A 12323-nucleotide genomic window follows, 5' to 3' on the forward strand; every position below is an offset into this window, starting at 1 on the left:
AACATATACACTACTGCTGATGGTTCAAAATTATAAAAAAAAAAGAAGATTTGGTATATACTACAAAGGTAAGATGCTTTTACATAAGGTAAGATAAATCCAAAGCCATGAGCAATATTGGAAATGTTAATTAAAACAACTGCCTGCCCCCCACCTCCCCACCATGCTGCTTGATCTCTATCTGGCCTCTAAGCGTCTCCTATTTCACCTGAACAAAAAAGGTTTGTTTGTATGAACAATAAGTGCGTTTTGAGCCTCTCAAATCATTGTGAATTCCTAAATTATATGAGAGTTTATGCATTACAGAAGATGAATAGGTAATTGTAATTTTGAATAGAAAAAGACTCAATGATTATTGTGTTGTGTACATTGGTGCTTTGTAGGTCAATAGTTAAAATAATCGTTTACTTTTAAAGAAAGAAGTAAATAAGTAATTCTGGCATATTGTGGGTTATTTGAAGCCTTTGTTGAAATACTAATTTAAATATAGAGTTTGACAGTACTTCAAAGATTATAATTGCCTGCATTTTGCAAACAGTGTTTGTTTGTTTTTTTCAGAATTTCTACTCCTTTCTCCAAAAACTAAACAAGACTTGCCAGAAAAAATTAATACCAATTATTGTTGCGGTTTAAAAAAAGAAAAAAGATAACATTACACTGTCTCCAGCCAAATGCATTACAGAGAGCACTATTAATACAATGGTAAACAGATGTGCCACCCAGCGCTAAGGTTTAATTTGGACTCTGCATGTTTTTCTCCAAAGAGATTAGAGAAGAAAATGTTAAAACACATAAAAGGAAAAGGGCCTGGAGTGTTATTACACTGCAATGTGCCATGGTATGTGAAACACTATAGATACTATAGAATCAGAGTTTAAGTTTTCCCCCCAAAGATTAAATTATTTAAAGTATTACTGAAAAACAAAACAGTAAAGTCAAATTGAGGGTCAAATACCAAAATACCCCTAATGGCCCACAGATCACATCTTTTCTATGGGGTGCTGTACGTTAACTTTGTACATAAACTGTATGTGTATTGCATGTACACAGTATGTAGAGCATATAAATGTACTGTATATAAAAAGTCAGTGCACATGAAAACAAACTCTTTTTAAAGTCAGTTGTTATTTACCTTACCCCTTGCAAAGCAACGTGTTTTTTTCTGTCTTGCTGTTCCTCGTGCAACATTTTGGCTTTATGACATTCACTAAAGTCCAGTGTTATTTTGTTGTTGTTGTTTGTTTGTCAATAAAACATTACAGTGAGAAACAACACAAATTTCACAGTTATGTTTCTTTAATGTTCTTTACAGTTGGAAACAGCTAATTTAACATATTTATATATTTCGCATGTGAATGAAATAAATAGCAACAAGCACAACAACGTACCAAAATATGCAAAATAAAGCAGAGTTGGCCCTTTGGGTTTGTGCAACTTTGCACCACAGACTTTAATAAAACGACTGGGAGTGAAACTGCCATGGGTGAGGAGTCTCGGTTGTAGTGGAAAGTCGTCACACAAATACGCAGGGAGAGAAGCAAAAAAAAAAGAACCCACAAAAAGAGGCAGACTGCGATCCTCCTCCACTGGGAAGGATACCAACATAAACAGAGACCAAGCTGCAACACTTCACCTGAAATATTTGTCATGATAATTTTTTGGCTTAATCCAAATGTAACTCGGAGGATTTACACATGTCACAGTGTATAACTGGTAATTAAGCATTAGTGGAAGCCTGACTCTGCAAATATAGATTCAATCCCTGCACGGTGTGTAAGTCCAACACATACTCAGACTGTATATGGCAAATGCTCTGTGTTTACCTGGATAAGTTACAAAGTGTTCACAGTTTACGTTACTAATACTTGACTGAAGAGCTGTCTTTTACTGAGTTAAACATTTCAAGTCTTTCATCCATATTAAGGTTGAATGTGTGCCTAGTTGCACCTGTAATGACACAAACACGCCTTCACTTCAACATTACTAACGAAAGATGAAATGTTAAAGAAAAAATGGCTTCAAGGTTCGGGTGTTTAGTTGCTCTTTAAAGATTAGAACAATAAGAGCAGCAAACATATTTCTGAAATAATATTTAGTCTTCATGCTAATATAGAACATACTTTTCACCTGACAGCCGAATTTGGAAATGATGTGGCTCTTTGAACATGTTGCCTCTCAGTGAAGCAGAGTGAATGCAAAGACCAAAGCAGAATTTGGTCTTTGCATACTTCGCTTACTTTTTTTGTACGTAAAAAAAAAGACATTAATAACCCTCCAAATGCAGAATTATTTGGCGGACGTGTGAAAAATGTCAAATAATTCAAGTGAAGCATTACACAAGTCTAAACTGCAACAAAATATTAAAGCTGCAACAATTAATAATACACTGTAAACAAATAAATATGATTCATTTGAACGAAATCCTTCAGAAATAAAACTGGCCAAAGGATGAAAGAGAAACAACAATCGACTGTAATTTTACACAAAGGAGGTATCTGCGTGCTTTCTTTGATCCACAATAATAATGAACTTCTCAATGGTTTTGATTTACTGCACACTGACTAAGCTGAACTGATGCTATCAACCAGAAACAGAATAAATAAATTATTTCTAAGCCTGGAAATATGATAAAAATTCAATCTTCACAATACCGCTAAGTCATCAATATTTAAAATTAAGTTATTAGCACCATATTATGATGACGTATCCCCTTCTAACTGGAAGATGAAGTATACACAGTGAGAACTGGGACACGTCTTTGAAAGCTGTTGGAAAGTATGGAATTCTCCCGTGTGACATACATTACATCATATATTAAACAACCTTTACCTTTACTATAATGCCTCTTGTTGAAAAACTTCTTTTTTTTTTTAGGTTTTAAATATAATTTCAAAACGACTTTTTACGTCTTTTGTGAAATTCTCTCTTTTCCCTTAAACGTTACTGCATATATTTTCAGTTTAACCCAACAGAGATGCATTAAAATGTAAGTCAAAACAAATGATGGAAAATATTTTCCTCTGTACAAAATGTCATTATTCATTGAGAGACAAGAGAGGTTTGACCAAGAGCACCAGCGAAATATTAAATATAACCAGCTCCTTGCAAAATATCATCATACTGTACAAAAATACATATACAAAATGCACTGAAAGACGTTGTTGTTGCTGTTCAATAAAGGTCATAATATTAACTCTTATACACAAATATACACTTGTGTACTTTGGGCACAGGGTGAAGACAGCAATAACAACATAAATCGTTTACTTCACGCCTCATGTATAAAATAAATATTTTCTGGAGTTAGAAATATATGGCATTGTTAGACAGCACTGTCCTGATTTATATGTTTTAATTTGGAGCTTTGGCTCATAAATGGGATCCATGTGTTTTTAATGATTCCCTAAGTGGAGCAGCATTGTTTTGGGTATGTTTTTCCTCTTTTTTTTTAACTTGTAATCAGCCCCATGCCACTGCAGGGCCCATCTGGGTGGGCTCGAGCTGGGTAGGCAACAGTGGTGCGAGATAACCCAGCTCTTGCTTCAGAACCTTTGATAGTTTCAGGCTGAAAACACACTGAGAACGCAGATCTGAAGTAAATGCAGCACACACCTCTCTTGAGGAAGAATAAGCACTGAAGTTAAATTAGTTAGTGCTATCATACCGGCTTCCATGGGTCACGGTGCCAGGAGGAAGAGCCTGGGCAGGACTGCAAGTTGCACTGCTCCATGTCAGGTGGCTTGTCTAGGATGTCACAGTTGTAGTCATTGAGCCTCTGTCCATTGGGCCTTTGACATACCACCAGGCGAGTTCTCCTCCCTCCACCACAAGTTTGGGTGCACTGACGGGAACAGCAAACAAAATGTTCTGTTTTTCAGATTCCAGATCAGTTTGCTTTGACTTACAGACAAATGACTACCTGATTTTTAGACCAAGTCCCTATTTGTGTGATAAAAAATACACAAACAAAAATGGGGATCGCATAAATGGTCGATGGAAAACAAAAGAGATGAGCGAACTGCACTTCTAACTATAAATATGGTCTCACCTCTCCCCAAACACCGTAGTTCCACAGAGGACAGGGCCCAGAATCACAGTTCTTGGACTCAGCAGGTTTAACCCTCTCATCACAGTAGTTGTTGCTGCGTCCATCAGCATCCTGACAAACAACCACCCGCCTCTGGAAGCCTCCTGCGCAGGTGCTGGAACACTGGAGAGCACACAAAATATGCAATTATATTCAGACAATGATTATGATTAATTCAAAATGATTGGACTACCAAGCTCTTGAATTGACATCTAACATAAAACAAATGTAAAATCTCTTTATAGAATCTATTTGCAGCAGTATCATGTTTACATGAGTCTAAAGAAGAACTTCAGTCTCCACCGCACCCATTATTTATGAAGTGCAAGAGTACATACATAATGCCACTAGGGACAATCTGAGTAAAAGTGACCCATATGTAACACTGCATTTGGTTTCACACTGATAACTGGTTGGAAACACATGAGCAATTTCATGCCAAATGCATGTAAAAAGCTATTTTTATATAACATTAACAATAACACTACTACCAACAGGGACAACCACACCTACACTGACCTTCCTCCACACATGCAAACACTATGCAGACGTAAAACTACCAAACAAGGTTAAAAGGATTAAAAGAAGAAATGAAACATGGCATTCTATCTGAATTTGGGCCAACGCGATTCAAAGCCAAGTATATTAAGAGCCTCAACTGCCTCAAACTATTTGGATTTGTTAATGCTGAACTAATTTCAGCCAAGGAATCAAGGCACTACCTTTTGAATCTGTTAATAGGACCATCGAAAACAACACTTTTGATACCATATTGGTTTTTTTTGGTATTGCTAAATACCAGTCACTGACACTGACATGAAATATAACATTTGCTATGTATACACTGCAGCCTTCAGTATTCCTTTTAAGCTGTCCATAAAGTCCTTTACCATGTATGGCCTTCTGCCCTGGGAAATGAAAACATCTGCTACCTCACTCCTACTAGATGTGTTCGCAAGAATGTGTTTACACACACACACACACACACACACACACACACACACACACACACACACACAGGTCTCTCAACAACATGTTATATAGGCATGGCCTGTATATACACTGCTGGTTCTACATTAATATGAAAGCTTACTTTTGCTGTATGTAAAAAAAAAAGACATTAATAACCCTCCAAGTGCATTAAAAGGAACCTTGACAAAATATATTTGAACCCTGCTATTTCTTCAACTATCTCATGCTGAACATACTGCGCCCCAAGGTCCGGTCCTCCATTGGTTGTCTGCTGAAGGCACATTCCAGCTGCTGTGCCCTGGGTGACGTCCTGGATCCTGAGGATATTCATAGGGCTGGTCATTAATGCGTTGGCGGTGGTAAACAGAAGGACAGGGTGCAGCAGTACACTCCTGTTCTGTCACGGGCCTCTCATCCGGGTCACAGAAAGACTGCTCCACTGGCTGGGGGTAGTTGGAGCAAACCACTTGTCTGGTGGCTCTTCCTACACCACAAGTCACTGAACACTGTGGGAAGGTGTGGGAAGAGAGCCAAAGAGTTTTAAAAACAAAGGTGAAATAGAAGAGCTGTGATTTTTAAAGAGAAAAAAATGCTTGGAAAAAAGAAAATCTACTGCATGTTCTGCAAAGCTCTGAGAACTATATGATGTTTTTATAAGACAGAAAAATGTGGGCTTTTGGATACCTTAAGTAAGAATCAATGTTTCAAACCTCGCTACGTGTTGCACCATGAGAAGCGCCGTCTTGTGTGACCAATTGCGGAAGCTCCACTACCACCACCACTACTAGTCTGACCAAGACAGACCAATCACCAATCACACAGGTTCCCAGAACCCCCTTTATAATAGCCCCCAGCCCCAAACCAAGCATACCTGCTTTCTTCCCTACAAAGATCACAAGCACCCCTCAGCGGTCCTGGGCCAAAATGATCCATCTTATGCTGACGCAACCATCAAGGTTAGACCATCAATGTGGGTATTTCTAGTTTAAGGATTAACTACTAAGTTATATTTGATGTACATATTTACATCAAGAGATATTCTTCTAGTAGTGGTTGTTGCATAACTGTAACACATCAAGTAGCTTGAGTTTTATGTTTGTTTAGCTATTGCTAGCTGAGCATTAGTGATTACTGCTACCACTGAATATTGTCAGGTAACCATTGGTGGCGTCTTGTCCTTGCCCAGCTGCTTGTGAGTTGACCCATCCCCCTCAGGCATCACCTGGGTATCAACCACACAGAGGAATCTCTGGGATGCCTGCACTTCCACGAGCACTGTGGAATATTGCTTAGCAGAGAACCGTGGTTACACTAGTAACCAAACATTTTCTATATACTCCTAAAGTCTGGATAGTGAATGACTGCTTACCCTTTTTTTAAATTTTGCTTTTGATCAATTTCAAGATTTTTTTTTTAAATTTATCTCTCTCATGACATTTTTGTTGGATGTTTTCCATTTTCTGAATTACATTTGAGCAATGTTATTTTCACTGATGTTCCCATGAACAGATTTGCAGTATTTCGTGGTGAGTTCTTTTGATGGGAAGCCCCCATGAGACTAAAAACATGAATACAACAAGAGTAGAAATCAACATTATGTGACATTAAAATGTAATCTAATTAGGGGGGGGGGACAATGGGAAACTCCCTTTTAACAAGAAAAGTCCTCCCACAAAACTATGCACAGAGAAGGCAGCCGTCCGCCTCGACCAGCTGTGGTACGTAGAGAGCAAAGAGGAAAAACATGATGAGCGAGAAATCAACAGACAATATAGAGTTGGCAGGTTGGTCCCACCATAAACTGTAAATCAAAGAAATCTCACTTGGGTTCAAATAGTATAAGGAATTTGTTTTTCACTCAAGCAAATTCATGCAAAAACTACAGCTCATCACTGACTCCATGCAAATGCTGGTTTAGTGACGTCACGAACAGTGTTTACAGCTCATTGTGTTTCAACACGATTTGAAAATTGTTGGAAACATCTGTTTCTATTCGACACAGCTGGATGTTTTACTTACAGGTGACCATTCTCCGGCGTGCCATTGCCCACAGGGGCTGAAGCAGGTGGCAAACTCAGCGGGGCGGGGCAGGTGGGCGCAGTAGGATTCGTCTGCCACTCCTCCGTGGACATCTCGGCAGCTGACATAACGAGCCCGCTTTCCCTTGCCACAGGACACGGAGCACTGGAGGACATGCACATACAAGCAGAGCTCTCTCACGTGTTCTCCATTCTTTAACTTCTTTGCTTCTATTTAGTACATGGGGATCTGCCAGGCCCAGGAGCCATCGACAGTCCCCTTTGAGGCCTTCCCCAAACCGCAGCTCAATTCATGCCAAAGCATTCACTTTTACCTACTAAAACGCTGTCAAACCTAAAATGAGGACGTGGGCCCAGCTAGTGAAATGGTTTTGTAAAGAAGGAAGGGCAAGCTTTATTGTGATATTTGGTAGCACGAAGCATTCAAAAGGTACTGCTGTCTGAACACAGGCAGAAAAATCAGCTCTAGATTTGTGTGCTTCACTTTACTGTAACCCCTCGACCATTTTGGGCTAGAGAGAAAATTCAAATGGTTCCCAAGAGATGAGAATTACAATATAAAATGCATCCAGGAGTGCTGTATGACATGATGCTTATGATAAAGGGTTCAACTTTACCTCATCTAATTCAAGTCACTGATCTGGATCTTTTGGCCATGTTCACAGTATTGGTGCCTAATTTCATTACAGTAATAACCTGGCTTTTTTATGCAGGAAAGGAGCAACTTCATTATGTTTTTTAAACGTATATACTGTGACTTCTTCACCTTACAAATGAATTCATTGTCACTGGTATCCTAACATAACTCCCTCAGCGCTCATAATTATGCTCTGAAGGTTTACTCCTGCCATCTCAGCGCGACACCATGGAAACATTTCTGAAGAGATGAATATCTAATGCAATCAAGCAGCTCTAGCTCAAACAGAAACATTAATATCGCTTTCATATCAATGTCACACTGAGGATGGCAATGCTGCTCCTTGGGGAATGCATGCATGTATATATGTGCATGTGGAGCATGTGTGTCTGAAAGACCGTACTGGCGCTGGCCTCTGACATGTGAGCTCACACCGGTTTTTCAGATTGACAGATGGGGTTCAATCTCAGAAACCGAAGACTCGTGTTTAGATGAAATCTGGTTTCCATTTGCTCCGAATAACAATGCAAAGTATTAGAAAGGCGGAGGGACCTCTTTGCCAAGACACTGGAGCCTGCACGTGTCTGCATATTGTATGTCTGTGTGAGTGTGTAGTTACAGCAGGGGGTAAAACAGAGGATTGTAGTTATGTGCAGTATGTACTTTCTAGAGGAATGTTGGGATATACAGTGATGTTGAATATGTCAACCTAATATTCGTAAACACATAACATGACTTGAGTGTGGTTGAGACACACACGCACAAACCGCACACAAATTGCTCCATCAATATTCTTATTTTTCATTCTTTGTCAGAGGCCTACAGTCCTACTTTCACTCGATCTACACACACAGTGATGAACAAAACAGTACAAAGATTATGCTCTAACAGATCCACCAACCTCAAGTTATTTCCTTACCGCAGTCCAAGAGCCATATCTCCACTGAGTCAGGAACTGCGCAGAGTTGTCTGGACGAGGAGTGCTTTGTGCTGGAGAGGCTCGTGGACATGATGGCATCTCACAGTCCTTCAATGACAAACATTGTAACAAACTGCCCTGTGATGAGCTAATAAGCAAATATGCAAGGATCTTAAGTTGTCTTAAAGGAATAGGGTAAATTAAACAAATTGGGGCAAAATATGGTTATTAATATACCCCAAAAATATATATCTTTCCATTGCACCTTTCTAAGCCCTAGAACCCTAAAACGTAGTACTGTTGAAGACAACCTGAAATCAAACACCTAGAAACGATCACTTATCTATAAACTTTAAGATCAGTCAAATGCCTTGAGTGTCCATCATTGTCAATGGACATCAAAAAGATTTTTTAAGTCAGTATGTTTCCCCTTCATTCTGCAGAACTATGCATGTTCCAAGATTGACACTAAAAGACTCTACCTAAATTCTAGTTTCTTTATATGCATCTAAAATCTGAGTAAAGGGAGGGTACCTTTGAGCAGAATTTATGACCTCAGCTTGTTTGGAAGCCAAACAAAACACCATTATATTAGTTTTCAAGCTAAATCCAGTAAGATTTAAAGCGGCACTTGTCCATGTCTATATCTTAAAAAATAATCTGCCAAATCGAGCCTTACCACAACTTTTAGCTCACTGTTGACCCACAGCTGCAGTGTTTAGATCAGTTCCATCACTCTTGCCAACCTTCTTTCCAGCCACAGCAGGCAGCTGTTTTCACTCAAAAGGCTCTGATAAACCCACTTTACACTTGTGTTACCTGACCAGCACCAAACCACAATCAGCTGGCAAGTAGATGGGGAACATAATAAAGCGTTTAGCAATTTAAAGTGCTAGTCTCCCCATTGGGAGCTGGTAAAGCCAAAACAGGAAGGTTAATGTTGGACTTAATGCTGATATATTAACATTCATTTGTAGCTCTGACAAGAGTGTTGCTGGCACTGCTTCATTTCTGGTGGTTGTTCAGATAGAAGAAGTGTTTTAAAGGTGATAAAATACAGATGCTTTTAGTGCTTTTTCCACTTCCTCTGAAGTAATCAGAAATTACTTAATGCTGTTTTAAAGTGACTTAGGAACATAAACTCATCAGTAATCTAAATTGTGCGTGCCACTTGCCGGATTTACAGTAGTAATGAGCGTTGTGTGTGTGTGTGTGTGTGGGCGGGTGGGGGGAAGCATTTTGGATTCATATATTTGAAGGTCACATTACAATATATTTTCAGGGAGTAGTTCCATAAAAAACGTAACTGTTTGTGAAATATTTCGCATTATGGTGAAATGACGGTAAAATCCACTTAAAACCTATTAATTAAGACTCTTTATGGTTGACTCTTGACTCGATGCACGATCTTAGGTTTCTTATTACCTGACTGTCTCTGGGCATCGCTGCAGCATTGCACTCTCTGTCATCTACTGTGTCGCCGTAATCCCCCGACACACACCTTACAGCTCTCATCTGGTAGCCATGGTCACAGGTCACTGAACACTAAAAGAAAAAAAACAAGTTACACACATGCGCACCTATGCCAACTCTGCTGAAGTTGGAGGTTGAAGGTTGATATCTTAGACAGGGCCTCAGTCAAGGTCCTGCTCAGCAGAGGCCCTGACACGTACACACAGACATCCATTCACATACACACCCGGAGCCTCAACTCGACCCTTTACCCAGTTCTTAATTCACATACAAGGCTCTCCCATCATGTTTAGGTACCACACGAGAGCACAGAAAGTGCCACAAGATAGGTTTATTTGATCTGCAAATTATAATTACCCAGGCAGTAATGAGTCAATATATTCCAGCTCTGTAAATACTACTATCTGACTTAATACAAACATGTCTGGGAGCACATTATTAGTTACATGTAAACTACACTATGAATGGTGAAAAATGCCCATTCATGCCTGTTTTATTTAGTTTGTTCTTTACTAAATTGTAGTTAAATCTACCCAGAGACAGTGGGAAATTTGTATATTTGAATGTGTATGTGTGTCTCTAATAGTGCGGGTCAGGTTTAGTCTTACAGGATATGAGGGCAAAGTGAAAGTAGCATAAAGGAAATGGGAGCTGGTGTCACAGTAAGCACACTTTGCTGTAACTTGCAGGTATATCAGGTTACACACACGCACTACAAATCTACACTGAGTCTCCTACTGCCACATTCTCTCTCTTTGACCACACACATATCCACAACCACATACACAGAGTAAATCCTAGGCACTCACACATGCAACCCATTTCCTCAGTCAAACACTGAATGGAGTCACCTCGCCCCGCTGTGTCAGTGTGTGTGTCTTACTCGTGTGCGTGCGCAGAACTCACCGCTCCCCAGACGCCAACTTGCCAAGATGCACACTCGGGCAGCTCGCAGCTTCCCACGGCAGGGGGTTTACTTGTCATGTCGCAGAGGTGCTCGCTCAGCTTCTCCTCCCTGGCTCCCATGCTGCAGGACACTTGTCTGTGCCTCATCCCTTTCCCACAAGTCACCAGGCACTGATGGTAGAAGAGTTGTAGGTTGAGGTTTGTTTGTTTTTTATGAAGTTACTGAAAATCTACGAAACAGTCGATGGTGAGTACACATGTTTATGCTAATTGCCCTGTCCTATTTATGCCATTGGTGTGAACACTATAAGAGAAAGCAGTTATACTTCAAGCTGCAGGTTCAGGGTATCCCCTGTATTACATCACATATACACTATATATAGTACGCCAGTAATTTGATTGTTTATTATTTGCATGTGGCTTTGCAGAAGCTTACTTTTATGAGGTGTGTTGAACTCATCTTCTCATTCTGAGAATCATTTCTATTCTGGGATATCTGTTTCTGTGTGGTCATATCTGCATGTCTAAGAGCATCCAGGCTCACCTCACTCCACTCACTGATGATCCACTTCGGACACGGGTGGTCGTCGCAGGTTTCAGTTACCACCCTCTGGTATTCATTGCATTCTCTGTCCACGAGCCGGCGGCCCAAATTGTTCATGCAGTAAGACTCCCTGCTACGGCTGCCACGTCCACATGTCTTAGAACACTGCATATGGAAAAGTCATGCAGGTTGGATGGCTTTAAAGTCCTTAACCGGGCTAGGCCCTCACAATGTACAATGTAATTCCCACCGACTGTACCTGTGACCAGGCGCTGTACTGCCAGCTCTTCAGCAGACAGTCACCGTGGCAGGGCTCTCTGGTCGTTGGTTTGGGGATGTCGGCACAGGCACTGGTCTCCATTCTCTCGCTCTGTCTTTTCATCCGGTTGTACTTCATACACTGAACATCCAGGTTGCGATAGCCTGGGCCACATTTAGCTGAACATTCACTTTTTCCAGCAACGTGCCACCTGCGAGACAGAGAAGGGTTGTCATGAAGTGTCTGACTGTGGGCGTGCAGTGGAAGTGGGACCGTGGGACATTAATACACACCTGACTTCACAGTCTGTGTTGCATGGCTCGTTGACGGCTTCGGGATGAGGTAAATGTTCACAGCGTTGGTCCGACACCTCAAGGTGATCGCTCCTACGCACACACACTCTCTTCCGTCTTCGCTCACCTACACACACACACACACACACACACACACACACACACACACACACACACACACACACACACACACA

General features: G+C 40.5%; 1 protein-coding gene across 1 annotated transcript in view; it reads right to left on the reverse strand.

Moving 5' to 3' along the window:
• Positions 1 to 12323, reverse strand: part of LOC102196608 (A disintegrin and metalloproteinase with thrombospondin motifs 20) — a 76134-nt gene that overhangs the window by 19218 nt on the left and 44593 nt on the right. The window contains exons 19-28 of the mRNA XM_005728161.1: positions 12130 to 12256; positions 11837 to 12047; positions 11578 to 11742; positions 11034 to 11204; positions 10080 to 10199; positions 8655 to 8762; positions 7079 to 7243; positions 5296 to 5565; positions 4049 to 4210; positions 3665 to 3841 (exon numbers count right to left, since the gene is read on the reverse strand). Coding sequence (XP_005728218.1) covers positions 3665 to 3841; positions 4049 to 4210; positions 5296 to 5565; positions 7079 to 7243; positions 8655 to 8762; positions 10080 to 10199; positions 11034 to 11204; positions 11578 to 11742; positions 11837 to 12047; positions 12130 to 12256 — 1676 coding nt within the window. The remainder of the gene's footprint in view (positions 1 to 3664; positions 3842 to 4048; positions 4211 to 5295; positions 5566 to 7078; positions 7244 to 8654; positions 8763 to 10079; positions 10200 to 11033; positions 11205 to 11577; positions 11743 to 11836; positions 12048 to 12129; positions 12257 to 12323) is intronic.

Source organism: Pundamilia nyererei, unplaced genomic scaffold (assembly GCF_000239375.1).
Source record: "Pundamilia nyererei isolate P.nyererei 1_Seehausen unplaced genomic scaffold, PunNye1.0 scaffold00027, whole genome shotgun sequence".
NCBI lineage: Eukaryota > Metazoa > Chordata > Actinopteri > Cichliformes > Cichlidae > Pundamilia > Pundamilia nyererei.